The sequence below is a fragment of the Dromiciops gliroides genome, chromosome 1 (genome assembly GCF_019393635.1).
Source record: "Dromiciops gliroides isolate mDroGli1 chromosome 1, mDroGli1.pri, whole genome shotgun sequence".
NCBI lineage: Eukaryota > Metazoa > Chordata > Mammalia > Microbiotheria > Microbiotheriidae > Dromiciops > Dromiciops gliroides.
In genome coordinates, this window is record NC_057861.1 from 749,844,490 (window position 1) to 749,863,158 (window position 18,669).

At 46.6% G+C, this 18,669-nt stretch overlaps 1 protein-coding gene across 6 annotated transcripts in view; it reads left to right on the plus strand.

Annotated features, from left to right (window-relative positions):
- The window catches only part of ARHGEF3 (Rho guanine nucleotide exchange factor 3), a 305,070-nt gene that overhangs the window by 281,954 nt on the left and 4,447 nt on the right, over positions 1 to 18,669 (plus strand). For all 6 annotated transcript variants that reach the window (XM_043975605.1, XM_043975606.1, XM_043975608.1 and 3 more), the window contains 5 exons: positions 916 to 1,012; positions 1,179 to 1,255; positions 10,963 to 11,220; positions 15,772 to 15,942; positions 18,369 to 18,555. In XM_043975605.1, the coding sequence (XP_043831540.1) occupies positions 916 to 1,012; positions 1,179 to 1,255; positions 10,963 to 11,220; positions 15,772 to 15,942; positions 18,369 to 18,555 (790 nt within the window). The remainder of the gene's footprint in view (positions 1 to 915; positions 1,013 to 1,178; positions 1,256 to 10,962; positions 11,221 to 15,771; positions 15,943 to 18,368; positions 18,556 to 18,669) is intronic.

The window sequence follows — 18,669 nt, forward strand, 5'->3', positions numbered from 1 at the left end:
ATAGATGAATATATAGTGAATAAATAGATGGATAGTGGATGGATGGATAATGGATAGACGAACAGATGATTAAATAAATAATAGAAGTACAGCTAGTGGACAGATGGGTGAAGAGATGATAGGAGATGATGGGTAGATAAATGGATGGAGAATGGGTAGAAGGCTGGATGATAGTGGATAGGTGGGTAGATAAATGGATGGAGAATGGGTGGTTATATATCTGTATCCATCTAGATGGATAGATGGGAAGAGAGGGTGCACGAGCAAGGGCACACTTATCAGGTGTTCATTATAGATTAACTGCTAACTGCTCTTGTGGGAAGCACGCATCAGAAGAAAGGAAAGGGGACAGCTAGGTGGTGCAGTGGATAAAGCACTGGCCGTGGATTCAGGAGGACCTGAGTTCAAATGTGGCCTCGGACACTTGACACTAGCTGTGTGACCCTGGGCAAGTCACTTAACCCTCATTGCCCCCACTAAAAAAAAGAAAGAAAGAAAGAACCCCTTCCATACTTCTGTAGCATCCAGTCCTGGCCAGTTTTCCCACGTGTCCTTCCCCTCCTCAGACCCTACAGGGTTGGGGCCTCATTGCCTTATACCCTTACCTCTAGCTACTCCGTCTTCTTTCCAGCCTTCCCTGCCTAAGAGGGAGGCTTGTTCCCCATCCCAGGGATCATACGTCTGGCTCGTGGAGCTGTGAGTGAGTCACATTTTCAGCTGAGTGTGACATCGCTTCTATCGGGACCTTCATCTACCCTTTAAAGCTTTGATTGTGTCCTAACTTTTCACTCGTCTCTGAAAGGTTCCATTAGCTGAATGTATCTTGACCTAAAAAAAAAAAAAAAAGTTTAACATGACTTTTTAACCAACGTGTTTCCCTGGATTTTAAGTATCTCTCTCCCCTTGCTCTCACAGGCCTATCATGATCCCATGCTTAAGCTCTCCATAATGACGGAGCAAGAACTGAACCAGATTTTTGGAACACTGGACTCTCTGATCCCTCTGCATGAAGGTGAGGTGTGGGTCTCTGGATGAGTCGGGACGTGTCGATCTCATTAAGTCGTGTTAGAACTAGTCCAGAATTGGTTATGTAATAATGTGAGTAGCCAAGACCTTCCTCCCATCTGCATCCGTGTCGGTTTGTGTAACAAAGCAGTTTTCTCTCTTCTCCACCCTAGATCTTCTTAGTCAGCTTCGAGAAGCCAGGAAGACGGATGGGTCTACTGAGCACGTTGGCCCAATCCTAGTGGGATGGGTAAGAAGCTTTCTTGAGTTGGATTTTAATCTTTCATTTAGAGTTTCTTTTTACTTCTGTTGTTCCTTTCCCTTCCTTGAGCCTAATGAGTTTCAAATTAGGGGAAGAAAGTAATATTCAAATAAAAATTAAGATATTATTTAGACTATTTCTATATTTGCTGTAAGTTTATTATTATCAAAGTTATGTGTATTGTTATATTATCATTACCTAAGTTTGTCTTTATTATTATGCTGCCTATTTGCAACTCTAGGCTTTAATATAATAGGCTGAATTGATGGTCCTTCAACACTTCATCAGATTTGTGAGCTCATCCAGGAGGGTGTGTCCCCTGCTATTGCAGATCATTCCCTATCACTGCCTTTTCCTCCTCCAGGTTTGGCCAAAGATTCTGAGCACAAAGCATCTACTCCCTGGGCTGGGAGGAGAAGTAAGGGGTCTTCTCCCAGGTGTTCTCCCATTTTGTGGTTTGCCAGTGGTTACCCACTATGGCTGTGGCTCTCACTATGTGACCAGCCCAACCCCTTACAATCTAGAAAAGAGAAAACATTCATGAAGCACTTTGCAAGTCCCAAAGTGGCACATAAATACTCACTAATGTTAGCTCACCACTCTTTATCCAATCTTTCATTTGCTCAAGGGTGCCTCACGCCACCCTTCGGGCTTGTCCAGTTTTATTCCCTCGGAGAGTGTGTAGTCTGTAAGATTCTCAGCCATCCCTGCCAGATGACATCTAGTCTGCAATTCAGATTACTTAGTTATTGCCATTTTGGCTTCCATATGGAAATCTCTACAGAACTCTGGTTGGGTAATGAAGGGAACTGCTGAGCCACCCCGTAGTTGTAGAGACACGGCCAAGGCAACCAGAAGCTCCTCAGTCACCTTACGCACATCCAAGGTCGAGCTGATTATTCCTGGCTCCTCATCCCCAAGCAATCCGTGAACCACCGAGACACGATAAAGTTTCAGATATTTGCCGTAAGAGAGTGGAATACCCCAGTGTCTTGGCAGGGCACCCCCAGGGCCATGGATGCTCACAGGATCTTGAATCTAGGCCTTGAAAGAACCTGAGAGACCTTGGAATCTAGTCCAGTCCTTTCATTTTACAGATGAGGAAACTGGGTCTTGGGAAGATTGAGTGGCCCAAGGTCATGCAGCTGGTGCTCTATGGAGGGGATCGATAGACTCTGCAGCTAGGTCACACTCACTAGCTGTGTGACCCTGGACAAGTCACCTAAATTCCCTCTACCTCAGCTTCCTCATGTATAAGATGGGGATAATATGCCTCCTCGGGTGGTTGTAGGGATAATATGAGTTAAAGCTCTGTATAAATGCTAGCCGTCATTTATTACTGTGATTATTCTTACCAATGACAAATTGCCTACAAAGGAGCAGGAAAAGAGAGCATCAAAGAAGTGTGGGGCCAGGGGGGCGGGGCAGCTATGTAGCAAGAGCCACTCAGGTGTACCCACATGATGCTGGGAGACTGAGGGAGACCTCCAGCAGGTGTGAGGACAAGGGCATGGCATCCTCTGTCATTGTGGGAGCTGTGGTCTCCTGAGTCTCTTCTGCCTCTCCGTCTTTGATCCACCTTCAAGAGTCCCCTGGTATGTGGGCAGTCATGGAGGGGTGGTGATCTGCACTGGTGAAGGACATTGCCCATGTGGAAGAGATCCCAGAGCCCCAGATGTATGAAGCAGAGCAGAGGCTCTCCCTGGGGGAGTAATCTGCTCCCTTTTCCCAAGTTTTTTCTCTCTTTAATTCTCAAGATACTCAAGATAGTCTGTAGATATGGCGATGCTTTGGGGCAAGAGTATTTCACAAGAAAAAAGTCTAGGCTGCCCCTGAAGAGCGAGTGTACCTTCTGCTGTCTAGACCCTAACTCAGCATTTGTTAGGCTGTTATGTGTGAGACACTGCAAGGGGGTGTTGGGGATGTGATGTAGATTGCGCTGCCTCGTACACAGTAGGCACTTAATCAGTGGTGATCGGATTGAATCAAGTTTGGTCGGGATCTGGTGGAGAACCTTTTCTGTTGTGCTTTGGGAATTCTCCCTGCGTCGGCCGCTGTAGTCCTCCAGGATGCTCTGAAGGTGACAGTCTGGGGGTCGCTCATCAGGGCAGACCGGTTTCCTATCGGAGCTACAGTGTCTCCAGGCTAACCGGTGGCCCAGTAATATTCCGAGATGAATAATTCAGGAAGCAGCCCTTAATATTTCAGGAAAACTCGATTCATTTTATATTTTTGGCTTGTATTTTAATGTGAGCAGTTCTGTGTGCTTGAGCCGGGGGTGGGGAAACCTCCAAAGAAGAACTAGCCTCTTGGACAAAGGCCAGATCTCCAGGCAAGAAAGGTCAGGCTCCGAGCCCTGATGAAGCTTTCTTGATTCCTGGGCCACTTTGAGTGGGACCGAGGACCCTCCGGGATGGTGAAGTGCCCGTCTCTCTCCTCCACTCTCAGACCCAGAATTATCAGGATCATCAGAAGCTGCTTTTGATAAAACACAAATGTGCTGGTGACTGTCTGGTTTTCCAGTGTCGGATGCTGGTTTTTAATTTGTTCCAAATCAAAAATAGAGATGCCGTCGCATTAGAAACATTAGCTTCTTTTTTGTTATTTAATTTTTTATTAAGTCTGGCCCGCTTTCTGCTACATGAAGAACTTCCCCATGCCTCAAAGTCACACACAGTAGGATTCAAACTCAGGGAAGACGTGGGTAGGTCACCAGCCAGGAACCTGCCTCCGCTCCACCCCTGCCTTTAGGAATGCCTGGCTTCCTTCAAGACTCAACACCTCATTCATGAAGCTTTCCCTGGGCCACTCAGGCTCCCACCTCCCCCCAAGGTGACCTGGCATCTTTCTCTCTTTTTAAAAAAATATATTTTATTTCCCCCCCAATTACATATAAAAACAATTTAAACTTTTTTTCCCAAAAATTTTAAGTTTCAAATTCTCTCCTCTTTACCGAGAAGGCAGGCCATGGGATATTGGTTATACATGTGCATACTGGCATCTCTCATATACATTGTGCATATGTTTATCCAGGGTGTATAAGCTGCTAGGCACAAAGGCTCTGGGGACCCTGTTTAAGTTTCCCTTGTTGCCTCCTAGAACGTAAGCTTCCCCGAGGACAGGGACTCTTTCCCTTTTGTGTCTGAATCCTCAGTGCATAGCCTAGTGAATCATGAGGACGACATGCACGCTTGTCGATGGATCAATCCATTGTTTGTTGAGGCCGTCCTTGGCATAGGGGAGAGGGAGACAGAACCAACACGGTTCCTGCCCTCAGGAATCTTATGCTCATTGGGAGGAACCGGCTCATGCATAAATAAATACAAAATAGATATAAAATGAATGGGAGGGAGCATGGTCGTGTAGATAAAGAACTGACCTGGATGGCAGGAAGGCTTGGGAAGGAGTCCCAGCCCTGACACATACTGGCTTGTGACCTTGGGCGAGTAAGTCATTGACCTGTCAGTGATCTGGGTGACTCCTTGAAACTCCAAAGTGAAGATAGAGTGCCAATCTGAATTGTAGTAGAAGCTTACTCACCTGGGAGGTCCCTAAAGCTATACAATCCCAGGTCCAGTCCCTTTTGCCGTACATAAACTGAATGACAAATTTATGGGGGCCTTGGCTCTGTTGAATCCCAACGCTCTCCCTGCAAACACGTCGAGGGGAGGGGGCTCCCTTTAGAAAGTCCACCACTTGGCTGCTCTGGCCCCTCCAGACCTCAAACAGGAATTTCTATGATGAGGAGAAGCCCAAGATGAAATCATTGGCTGCCTGTTAGCAGACACTCCTTATCCATCTTGGCTGACAAGTTGTGCCGATGTGTGCATGCGCGTGAGAACTGCAAACAGAGTTGCACATCTGTGTGAGGCCTGGACTTCTTAGCAGAACAAGATAAACATCTCGGGGAGATGCTGAATGAGAACGCTTTTCAAAGCCCATTCAACCTGTGAAAGATTGATTTATTTCCTGCTCCTCCTCCTAAAAAAGAAAGAAAAAGTGATTTCCCCCCTCAAACAAGTGACCCTCTGAGGTGGCCAGTGCTGGCTGGACCTTTTGACCTGCAATAGCTCAGTTACTTAACTTTGAAGCCATTAAGGACTGGGATGCAGGCGGTTCTTGCGGGCCTTCCACATTGGTGCTTCCCAGTCCTCCATGATGCTTCTAAAGGGGTCACTTTCCAAGGAACTCGAGTCTGCCCTACCACTTTAAAAAGCTCCAAAATAATTTATTAGTTCCCAAGGACAAGTTCTTGGGTAATTTAGTTCCTAATGAAATTTTAATACCTCAAAGAGAGATGGGAAGCATAGGCGCAAAAAATGAGATTGTTCTGTTTCTCTGCACTGGGATGGTTGGACAAGGTAACTTTGTAAAAAGGAAAGACGGCTTCCTTTCCCAACTCTTCTACTTCATTTCCTCCTCTCTCTAGGCTGTGATTCCTTTTGATTGATGTAATGTTCATCTTTCACTTTAACAGATAACTGTTTTCTCTCCCTAAGTCCACCAAAACAAGGAGAAACAAAACCCCAAACCCTTTTAACAAATACGCAGAGTCGAGAAAACTAATTCCAGCCACATCCAAGAAAATAGATGTGAGCTCCTCCCCTTGCTGTTAAAAAATGGAGAGCAACCTTAGTTCCATGTGATCCTCCGTTGAGAACTGATGAGTAAACTGAGGCCCAGAGAACCAGGCAACTTAGGCCCAAGCCCTCACGTGGCACTGAGTGTCAGGGGTAGGGGATTTGAGCCCAAGTCCTGGTATGTGGGAGTACCACCCTGCGTCCTCTGTGAAAGGGAATGGGCTAGACAACCTCTAAGAGTCCTCCCGCTTTTATTAAAAGCCTCCAGAAAAGCATGAGGACCCTCACCAGAATCCACACACTGAGATTATTGCAATCGAATTCAACCGGGCCGGCACAAACAGGCCGTGAGTCTGGCATCTGGGAGCTTATTTCCATCACTGTACCTACCTCGCTCCTTTGTATTTGCTGTCATGCACTTAAAAACAATATTCATGTGTCATCTATGACAAAAAAGGTTAAGAATCCTTGATCTAGGGGGAGGCGGGGAGAAGCCTGCAATAAATACAGCCTCCCTCCCCCAAGACCAAGACTGAGTGGATCTGGTTTGAAAAATCCCTCGAGACTTCTTTGGTTAAGTGTGTGTGAACATTCACACACACACACACACACACACACACACACACACACACACACACACACGATTTTGGGTGTGTTTTCCTCCCTTTGATTCTTTCCACCAAACCTCAGTGGAGCACTTCATGTATTCAGGATGAGTTTTGAGCCTGTGTTGGCCCGCTAAGAGGGGTCAGCTTCCTGAGGTCTAACCCTGCCTCACCATGTGCAGATTGCAGTGGGCCCCACAAAGGGTTGAAGTCGGCTCAGCCTCAGGTTCTGTGGGCCCAGGAAACAAGCAAACCTGCCAAGTGTGAAAACAGGATTAGAGGCAGACTTGGTTGCCATGGCAGCCTGGCGGGGATAATGCAGATTAATGGTACAATTGGGCAGTCTACAGCGATGGGGAAGGAGGGGGGTCCCTGGTTAGTTTACATCCTCCAGTTACTGCTGATTGGTTTCTGTATAATGAAAACACTGGGCCTTTCCAGGTCTTTGATAAAAGGGGAAGTGGGAACTAAATTAACAGGGCCTGAGGCCCGTTTTAATTAACCTTGATCTAAATTATAAGTAAGCAAACAGCAGTTGGGTGATTTTCTTTCTTCTTCTTTTTGAAAAACAAGCACCAATTTTATCCCAACCTATGGAGGAGCGGTGCCCCAAAACAGTTTCTACCTCCTTGGTAGTACTGGGTGGGCTACTCTTCACATGTAGAGAGCAGGTCCCTTGTCACCAATGTGGAGTTTCACCGGTTTCCTCAGCAGATAATTGTTTTAATGTGACTTGGCTGGGTTTCCTTTTTAGTGGTAGTCTCTGTCCATGGACGTATTTATTCACGTATCGGGCATTTATTAATCACCTCCTCTACGCCAGACTCCATACTCAAAGGCTAGGGATGCAAAGACAAAAACAACATTCTGGAAGATGCATTGAAACAGTGGCCACATTGAATATTTTCTATGTTTTTATTTGTGGAAAATGTGATCATCTGTTCAAATATTCAGCCCCTGGCACACAGTAGGCTTTCAAATAATTGTCGGCTAATTAATTGTTTTCACAACAGCTGGAATTCATCTCTTTATGTATTTAAGGTAGGATTTGTTTGAAGAAGCCACATATGCTCCTATATCTTACCCCTTTGTCCAAAGAAGGTTCTCTCAGACTACTAGTGAATAGGGTCCAAATACTGGTTGCTGTGCTCAGTCACTGGAAAGAGCGGGTGCTGGTCTTTGATGACTAGTGGTTGCTATTCAAAGAGTGATGAGGAAGTGTGGCAGGGATAGAGGGGAGCATGCGGGAGGGAGAGGAACCTTGAGTCCATGACTATGAGGCCTTGGGAGATATTGAGTCAGAAGAGCCTCTTCAGGTATTGACAGGTTTGCACCTGGAGAGGGACTAAGGGAGATCCCTTTGGCCCCAGAGGGCTCAGACTAGGAGTGGGAGGTGGAAACTGCAGGGACTGTTCAGGCCTAATATCAGCAAAAACCTCCTCTAGGCTGGAGCTGCCCAGATTCTTAGAGCTGAATGGGCCGCCCTGGCAGAGAGGGAGTTCTCCCTCACCCACCCGAAATCTTTGGACAGAGCCTGGACTCCTGCTTGTCAGTGTCTTATAGCAGAGATACTTCGTCCTTTCCTTTTTTTTTTTTTTTTTTGGTGGGGCAGTGAGGGTTAAGTGACTTGCCCAGGGTCACACAGCTAGTAAGTGTCAAGTGTCTGAGATTGGATTTGAACTCAGGTCCTCCTGAATCCAAGGCCGATGCTTTATCCACTGCGCCACCTAGCTGCCCCATTTCTGTCTTTTCTTTCTTCTTCCTTTCCTTTTTTAAAAGCATTTTTAATTTATAAAATAAGACAAGCATTTCCATAACACAGTATGATAAAAAAATGATTGGATATGAAACTGCAAATCTGCTATGCACAACTTGCCTTTCCTTTCAAATATACAACAAAATTATCATGTTAATTTCTTTTTCTTTCTTTCTTCCTTTTCTTCCCCTCCCCAAACCCCTTCCCACCACAGAGATGGCTGCCATTAGACACAACTAGGTGTATATGTGTAAAATTATAAGAACCTCTTCAAAGATGCCCTTGACTAACTCCCTGCAAAAGCCCCTCCCAATTCCAGAATTCTGTAGTCCTTGATAGAATCTATAAGTTCTCCAAAGCTGCCTCAGGCCACACCAGGGTCTTAGATGGTCAGGATTGCTGGTCACCATCTTTGGGCCTCACAAGAGCTTGTACTTACAGAGCGGAACTGGTTGCGACGTGTCAGGGAAGTTAGCATTTTATGGGGATGCCCAGAGACCTTTGATAAGTCATAGAACTCCATCCAAAAAGTCATTTCTGAGCGGTTCGTGAATCTGGATCTTGCCTGGTCTAAGTTTTTGGTACTTCGTCTTCCCATGGGTGCCTGATAACTGGACTCCCACTAGAGGATACCAGGGCTTTGTCCTTCAGCCTGCTCTGTTCCACATCATCGTCGGCGACTTAGGGGAAGGTTGGTGGTAGTATCAATTGCTTAGCCAAGTTTGTGGGTGACGGGAAACTGGGAAAGACAGCCAATTCATCAACAAGCACAATCAGAAGCCAGAAGATCAATAAGAGGCAAATCTCTTCGGTGACAAGCAAGAAGGATCCCTGCAGAGCCAGACACTTGGGTTCAAAAAATTAATTGTTCAAGAACAAGTTGAGGGAGTACAGTCCATAGTTAATGGGGGAATTACTCACAGAGTAATAGATCTGGAAGAATCCTTGGATGTCAGTCACTTAATTGATCCACTCTGTTTCATAAACAGTGGGAGACAGAATGAATGAAAAAGCATTTGTTAAGTGTTTTTAAATCGTAATTAAAGTACTTATTAATTCACTATGTGTTAAACACCACACTAAGTACTGAAGATATAAGAAAAAGAATCCAATCTCCGCCCTCAAGGAACCCATTCTGACAATGCCTGCAGGAGGGACCAGCTACAGGGTAGATGGAAAGGCCAAAGATCCATCCGAGGTCTCTCACAACTCTGGGATTCTGTGAAGCTATTGATATAGCAGTCGCCTTATTTTAAAGCAAATTGTGACCCAAATCTTTGTGGCTCCTTAGAAAAAGGGTTTGCTGTGACTTTACATGTAGAATTAGTATCGTGTTGCTTGCCTTCTCAATGGGGGTGGGGGGAAGGGCTGAAAAAGAGGCAGAGAGTTTGGAATGCCACTTTAAAAAAAATGTTAAAAAATAATTTTTTTTAAAACAAGGGAAAAAAAGGAAAAGGGGTTTGTTAGCAAGGAACCAATTAAAATACAGTACCTGAATCAACCAGATACATTTTTCATATCTTAAGGTCTTAAAATGGATGTACAAGGGAGAATTTGCATTCTTTCTAGGTCATCCCTTTGGCCTGTGTTCAAACAATGCCAACCATGGAGGGGCAGGAACTGGCCGGGTGTTAGCTCAGCTTTTTATCTCCCTTAGTGCTTGTCATGATGCTCTCTCATCCTGAAAGGTGCTTAATAATGATTGTTGAGGATTGCATATAGCACAATGTAATCAGCAGACTAAAATTGCTATTGACAAAACGATGTTTAAAAAAGGTGATTAAACAGTAAGCATTTATTAGACACCTACTGTATGACACAAAGAGTGTATAATTCAAGAATCTCAGATTCTCTGAGTTGAAGGGTGTTATGGGGAAAGTACGTGGGTCCTTAGGATTCCTCTGTAAAGAATTATGCGTCCTAGTTAGAATTAAAGGAACAGTTTTATTTGGTACAAGAGAAACTGGCCAGGAGGAAAGTTTAAAGCTCTTTCTTCCTCTGCCAGACTGGGGAGTACCCTTTTATAGGGCCAAGATGGTGTGACCACCTGAGTGAGGGTGAAATGTTCCTTGTTGGAAGCTGGTGGGTTGGAAGCAGTCCAGTGAGAGGGGTCGTTCTGTCCTCTCCTGGTACAGCCACACCTAACAGGATTATCTCATTGAGGGGTGGGGGAGACTGGAATGAAGGGTGGTGGTCCTAGAGTTATCTCAGTCCAGATCCAGTGCTGCTTATCTCTCTAGGTATGTCTGTCCTTTGGTTTAGTTTCAAGGAGAAGGTTCCTTGATTTACCCCACAAAACTTCTGGGGTTTCAAGGAAAAGGTTCCTTGATCTCCCTAGAAAACTTCTGGGGTACCCTGGGCCAATAACAAAGGGCATGTGTCCAGACCTGACTGAGACTCTCACCCCCCAACAAGTAGTGAGCTCTGCTACCACTCACTTCCATTGCTGGAGAAGCGGTATGCCATAGTAGGTAGGGCACTGCCCTTGGGAGTCAGGAATCCAGCCTTTGATACTTTGGAGCTCTGTGGCCTCATCTCATGGTGCCTCAGTTTCCCCATATGAAAAATGGGTAGTGCCTCTCCAGTGAGATCATGAGGGCATTTTGCAGACTCTTCAGGGGTCAGTCATTGCTGTGGATAAGATGACCGATTGGCCCTGGTCGCGGGCTCTCCTGGTGAAGGGGCAGCCCCTCTTGTCCGGCTTCCTCCTCCTCCCTCCTCCTTCTCCAACCCCATTTCTCCTTCCCCCCTCAGCTGCCGTGTCTCAGTTCGTACGACAGCTACTGCAGTAACCAAGTGGCCGCCAAGGCGCTGCTGGACCACAAGAAGCAGGACCACCGCGTGCAGGACTTCCTTCAGCGCTGCTTGGAGTCACCCTTCAGTCGGAAGCTGGACCTCTGGAACTTCCTTGACATCCCCCGAAGTCGGCTAGTGAAGTACCCGCTGCTTCTCAGAGAAATACTGAGGCACACTCCGAACGACAACCCGGATCAGCAACACCTAGAGGAGGCCGTAAGTTTGGTCATCACGATCACGTCTTGGCGGGATGGGATTGTGGGAACAGTGCCTTGGCGCTACTATGAACTATGTCCCCTGACCCCCCCTCCCCGCCCCATGAGCCTCAGTTTCCCCTTCTGTCGAGTAAGAGGAAACCAGTTAGGAAGCTAGTTTAATGCTCTAAGTATGACGTCATAAAGGTCTGAACTTGAGTGGAAGTTGGAAGTAGCTGGAAAGGAAAGAAGGGAGGGAGGGAGGGGGGAAGGAAGGAAGGAAGGAGAAAAGATAAGAAAGAGGAAAGAAAATAGGGGTGGGAAAGGAGATATGCCAGGCAGCATGACTCGAGATGTTTGGGAAGCTTGGGAAATGCCCGGAAGATAAAGCTTAGGGTGTTTTTTTTTTTCTTTCTTTTTTTTTTTTTTTTTTGGTAAGGCAATCAGGGTTAAGTGACTTGCCCAGGGTCACACAGCTAGTGTTAAGTGTCTAAGGCCGGATCTGAACTCAGGTACTCCTGAATCCAGGGCCGGTGCTCCATCCACTGCACCACCCAGCTGCCCCCTTAGGGTGGTTTTGATAGAGACAGTTCATTTTTCTGTTAGGGAAGGAGTGGAGATGATGGACCAATGTGGGGAACTAAGGAACAAGCAGAATGAAAGACAATTTGAGGCAGCCAAGTGGATAGAGCACCGGGGCAGGAATCCGAAGACTTGAGTTCAAATCCTGCCTCAGACACTTACTGGCTAGGTGACCCTGGGAAAGTCACTTTACTTCCATCTGCCTTAGTTTCCTCCTCTGTAAAACAGGGACAGTAATGCCACCTACCTCTCTTAGGGCTGTTACGAGAACCAGAATCCAACAGGAAGAGGTATGGAAAGCATTTCACAAAGCCTGAGAACCCTACAGAATTGTTAGCTGTTATAATCTCCCATCATGGTCGGGGGCGCTGTTTGCCCCAGTCTCCACCTGGTTGAGCAGCCCAGCTCAGAGCCTTGACACCCTCCCTCCAAGACCCAGCCTTTAATGGAGGCTGCTTCTTTGAAGCTTACTTGCTCCTGTCGTTGAGAGAAGTGCCTCAGAGACATTTCTCAAGAGTCCTCTGGACAGATGTTGTGAGAGGGGTGTGTACCTGTTGGGAAGGAAGAGAGAGAAGGCTGAAGGCTTGCTCGGTCAGTCGAGAATGTCACTCGGGCATATGAAAAAAGACTGCAGGGGTGTGGGTGGGTTATAATAGTGATGAAAAAAAAGAACATAAAGAAGAGAGCTTCCTTGAAACAGGAAAGGCAGTCCAGGAAGGGAAACTGACAAGTGCTGGGGCAGTTTTGTTACTATCATGGTTTTGTTTGTTTGTTTGTTTGTTTGTTTCGGGGGGTTGGAGGGTTTTTTGGTGGATCAGTGAGGGTTAAGTGACTTGCCCAGGGTCACACAGCTAGTAATTTTTAAGTGTCTATGGCCAGATTTGAACTCAGGTCCTCCTGAATCCAGGGCCGGTGCTCTACCCACTGTGCCACCTAGCTGCCCCCTAGGCCTATTTTTATTACTGGAATAAAGGAGGGACAAAACTGACTCTGGTCATGTTAGCAGCTTCCCCCAAAGGGTCAAAACTGAATTATAGGGTCATGGATTTCAGGGCAAAAGGATCTTAAAGTTCATCTTTTCTAACCCCCTTGATTCATACACAAGAAAACTGAGGCTCAGAGAGGACCCGAGATCTCTGGAAGGGTCTTCACACTTCCTTCCATCCAGCCTAACCTTCTCATTTTACACAGGAGGAAACCGAGGCCCAAGGAGAGGAAATAATTTGCCCAGAGTCATACAGCAGAACCAGGTTCCAAACCCATCTGCTCTGACTCCAAGACCCACAGTCTTTTCTGCTGAACCCCTTGCCTACATCTGTAGCTAAAAGTTGACTGAGGATGGAGTGAATCTCCACATGTCCAGCATGTTGCACTGGGAGCCTTCTTGGTTCTTAATGCAGTCCTGGATAATCCCAAGTGCTTGTCTTGGTTGGGTTGAGTTGTGTCCTAATGGTTGGTAATTACTTGGGTTCTTTGGGATGTCTGTGAGTCTCCTCACCCTCCCTCCTTTCACGGACTTACCCTTGTTTTCCCTTGTCTCTCCTGCTGACATTCTTTCTCTTAGTCCCTAAGGGCTACCAAGGTTGTCCACCATATTACACAACCTACTTGTAGTCGGTCATGGCCACCATTTATGTTTAGTGAGTCACTAGAAACAGCCACCATGCAAGACACAGTATAAGAGACACAAAAGGGGCTTGGAAATTCTTTTCCTAAAATGATTGAGAGGGGAGGTCTACCTCTGGTTCCCCATTGCATGCAGCTACCTAGGTGGACCAATGGATAGGGCCTAGCATTGGATCAAGACCTGACATCTTGCCTCAGATACCTACTGGCTGTAGGACCCTGAGTGAGTCACCTAACCTCACTTTCCTCCCAGGGTCATTGTCAAGATCAAATGAGATAACATGTAAAGTGCTTTATAAATATTAAAATGTTTATTAAATATTTTGTTTATTTAAATTATTTATTAAAATAAATATTAAAATTCTTTTAACTAATTAAAGTTCATTATATCATCATCGTCATTATTAAAGCAATGGTTCATAAACTTCCAGTCTGTGAACTATTTCAGGAGGAAGACTAGCTTCCTACCTTAGTTTTATGTACAAGTTTCTACTTTAATCTAATGAATGAGCATGTTGAAATTAATCTGATGTAAAAAAACAAAAGGAGTTTGAGTTGGCCTGAGCCAGGCCTTAAAGCAGCAGCAGGAAATGCTTCTTGTCTCACAACTGTAAGACAAGACTGACTCAGTCCAAGATTCTCGTTGTGTTTGGGCTTGTCCCAAAGCCCCCACAACCTTCAGGAGCCACTGAGGGTCGAGAATTAGGTGTTTTTGGTCACGAGACGGGGCTGGACCTTAGCTTCCTACAAAACATCCTCCTATCCAGCTTTGATGGGAACGTGGAGGGTGGGCCTGCTATCATGTGGTCACCAAGGTAGGGTTTCACTGACCCCTGAACACAGCCGCTCAGACATTCCCCCAGAGAGGTCCTGACCACATTCATGCTTCAGAAGATCTTGTCACGACTTCATTTTTGCCGTAACACACACTGGTCAGGCCTGGGCCCCGGGGCCCCCTGGTCAAGCTGACCCCTGAGGTCAACTGCTCACACTCCCTTACAACTTGCCCTGTGGCCTTTGTGCCTCCTTATTGATTGACCTAAGAATGTGATTGAACTCTAAGCTTTTAAACAAATTTCATTTAAATTACTCATTCCCGTGTCCATTAAGTACGTTCTGACAAACCATTGTCTGCCCTTGTGTCTGTACTGTACAACTCTGGGGTTTCCTTTACCTCCTTGGCTTTTCTTACATGTTTAACGTGGCTGGGAACAGAACCAGATACTTGAGAGAATATGCCAAGAACTGCCTGGCAGCTGGTGGGTCTAGCGCTCCTCTGCCCCAGGGATGTCCCCTCAGTGTGTGTGTGTGTGTGTGTGTGTGTGTGAGAGAGACAGACAGAGAGACAGAGACAGAGAGACAGAGAGAGAGAGAGAGAGGAGAGAAGGAGAGAGGGAGAGAAGGGTAGATATGGACGGGAAGGGCCAAAGTCTGAAGGGTTCAGTGGCAAGGCCCAGGCTCTGGAGGGGCTGTGGATGTGTGGCTCTTGTGGGTCGTGTCACTAAAAGACTTCCCTGAGAAGTCTCTTCAACTATTCTAATCTGAATTAAGCATTCCTTGGAGGAACTAGGTTGTGCTTAACCCAGAGAAAGTTTGGGGCTTGGGTGAGGCCTGGTAGCTGTCTTCAGTTATTCAAGGAGCTGTCACAGAAAGAGGGATTAATTTATTCTGGCCCCTTGAGGGCAGTGATGGGTGGAAGTTGTCAAGAGATGCCTTTAGGCTTGATAGGAGGAGAAAAGAAAAACATCCTAAGAACTGGAGCTGGGCAGAAAGTGGACCAGCCTGCTTGGGAGGGGCCCCCAGCTTCCCCCTCATTAGACACCATCAAGCAAAGGCTTGGTGATGAGGGGGTGTGGAGATTCCTGTCCAGACTGGGATGGTCTCCTCTAGCACTGAGGTCAAAAAATATTTAAGCGTCCTTAGATCTGGGGCCACGCTGAAGGGCAGGCTGCTGCCCTTTCTAGGGGCTTCATGTGGCAACTCTTAAAACTGCAAATGGAGGGGCAGCTAGGTGGCACAGTGGATAAAGCACTGGCCTTGGATCTGGGAGGACCTGAGTTCAAATACAGCCTCAGACACTTGACGCTTACTAGCTGTGTGACCTTGGGCAAGTCACTTAACCCCCATTGCCCCACCAAAAAAATAAAAAAACAAAAAACCCCTGCAAATGGTAAAGTCACTTTTATTACCAGCTAGAGTTCACACTTAGGAGTCCAAACCTAATAATCCCAATTATAGGGAGACGCTATTTGACCAAAGAGGAAACTGAGGCAGACAGGTTCGGTGACTTGTGCAGATCCCAGAAGAAATCCAGTCACTGACATTCACAACATTTCATCCATTTCCTCCGTCTGCTTCCCCACAGATAAACATCATTCAGGGGATCGTGGCTGAAATCAACACCAAGACGGGAGAATCGGAATGCCGCTATTATAAGGAGCGACTGATCTATCTGGAAGAGGGACAGAAGGACTCCTTGATTGACAGCTCGAGGGTGCTTTGTTGCCATGGTGAACTGAAGAACAACAGGGGTGTGGTGAGTGGCTGACCAAGGCTGGGGCTTTTCCCCAGTTGGCTGTTTGGCTCCTGGACGCTGCCCCTTCCTTTTTCTCCCATCTCAGGAGTCAAGGCTCCTTCCTACTCATTGGTACCCCTGCGGATGGGGTCAATAACAAAGCACACGGGTGGGTTTGAGCAAAGTCTCTGGGAAAGAGGGTTTTTTAGCTTAAAGGAGAAGGACAAAGAAAATAAGGCTTGGATTTTGACCACGGTCCATTGGAAGAAAAGTTGAGCTCAACTAGAGGGCATTTTTAGGTGCCAGGCTCTGGTCATATAAAAACAAGACAGAAGCAGCCCCTCCCCTCACAGAGCTTACACCCTAACAGGGGAGACGGTGGTAAACATAAATAATGAACACAAATTACACGCGAGGTCCAGGGAGTGTCCTCTACGACCAAATCCTCAAAGGTCTTTTCTGGGAAGAGATGAGAGCTGAGCCTTGAAGGGAGCTGGGCATCTGAGAAGTCAAGGGAGGGCACCCAGGTTAGAGATGAACCAATGTGTCATTCGAACCATCGAGTCATTGCCTGGAATGTAGAGTCTGTATGTGAGTAGTCGGCCTGGCAAGGGACGAGGGGACAAGAGGCTGGTTAGAGGAGGGCGTGTTTTAATTTGTAGTTGGGAGAATTCCTGGGAGGGATGAGTAAAAAGGGATGGGAGGGTGGTCTTCCCAGCCTCCCCTCGATAGACTTCATCTCTTCAAGGTTGTCATGGAGGGCCAGGCCTTCAGTTCTCTCTGAAATGCGCCGAGGACAGGCTGTGGGTGAGGGAACGAGGGGCCGCTATGCCGCACGCTTGGAATCTGGGAAGTAATCATGTACGAGGGGAACTGGGGAAATGTGGGGAAAGGTGAGGAAATTAGGAAGCCCAAGATGGTGACTCACCTGGGCACCCCCAGCCTCCCTTCCACTAGGACTGAGAGTCAGAACATCTGGGCTCCCGTCAGGCCTCGAATATTAGCAGTGTGGTAGGCAAAGGACCTCAGCTTTCTCATCCACAAAATGGGAGGGGGGTAATATTTGCATTTCCCTACCTCACAAGTCAATCAGTAAACATTTATTAAGCACTTACTGTGTTCCTAGCACTGGGAATTCATTCATTCATTCGTTTGTTCACACATACATACATACATACCTGCATGCATACATACAAGTAGTTAGCATGGCAGAGTTAGAGATGCCTAAGGGCAACAGAAATGCCTTTTCCGAGGTGTCTTCAGGGCAGCTCCTCCATTTGGAGGTGAACCCCCTCCACTGTTCTCTTTCTTAGTGGTTGAGCTGCCCTTGGGTTAGATCTGTACAGTAAACAGATACACATGGGTGATCTTTTTGGATATGCTGCCTCTTCCTTACACGGGAACGCTCCTTAGGAAGAGGTTAGACCAGGGAGTCTTTGAGATCCACTATCATCTTGTCATCCTGGGGCATGGGAGGGAAGAAGGGTGCACTGTTAAATATAGGAGGTGCAAAAACAAAAGATGCCAATCCAATTTCTTTTCTTTTTTTTAGTGAGGCAATGGGGGTTAAGTGACTTGCCCAGGGTCACACAGCTAGTAAGTGTCAAGTGTCTGAGGCCGGATTTGAACTCAGGTCCTCCTGACTCCAGGGCCAGTGCTTTATCCTCTACACCACCTAGCCGCCCCCCAATTTCTTTTTTTAAAAAAAACCAGCAACATGAATTCAGATGGATAGTTAGGAGACACAAAGAGACCTGGAAAGACCTGTAAGAATTATTGCAAAGTGTGTGTTGGTGGATCAGTCAGAAGATTGGAGTGGATAGAAACTGCCCATCCCAGAGGAGAAGGGAATGGGAATTGGCAAAGCAAAGATCCTAAAGAAGGCTTTGTTCTTAACTTGGGGACCAGAAGCTTGGTTTTGTTTTTGTTTTTAAATAATTATTTCCAAGTAACTGGTCTCCTTCATAATCCCATGTATCTTATTTTATACATTTAAAACCACTATGGGGGCAGCTAGATGGCGCAGTGGATAGAGCACCAGCCCTGGAGTCAGGAGTACCTGAGTTCAAATCCGGCCTCAGACACTTGACATTTACTAGCTGTGTGACCTTGGGCAAGTCACTTAACCCCAATTACCTCACTAAAAAAAAACAACAAACCACATTTAAAACCACTGCTCTGAGAAAGGGTCCATAGACATCCCCAGCTGCCAGAGAGTCTCCAGGACACACACAAAGTGAGGAGCAGCTGGTTTAGGAGGAGGGTCTGAAATGGCATTAGCCTAGTGTAGACGCTGAAGTTGGCAAATTCAAGTGCCAATGGCTGCCAAGCAAAGGAGAGGGGTTGGACTGGATTATTGAGGCTTGTCGTTTCTAATAGAACATTTGGCCCTTTTCATTTCACTTCATGCAGTAAGCTAGAGCTTCTGTTCTGTTTCTGCTCCTTAGAAGCTACACGTCTTCCTGTTTCAAGAAGTGCTTGTCATCACTCGGCCCATCACCAACAACGAGCAGCTGTGCTACCAACTCTACCGGCAGCCAATCCCTGTGAAGGACCTCCTGCTGGATGACCTGCAGGATGGAGAGGTGCGCCTGGGCGGCTCCATCCGCGGCGCTTTCACCAACAACGAGAGAAGTATGGATACCTGAGTTGGAGTTTGGGTTTGGGTTTGGAGGGTGGTTGTTGTTGGGTTTTTTTGTTTTGTTTTTGTTTTGGTTTTTTTTGGTGAGGCAACTGGGATTAAGTGAC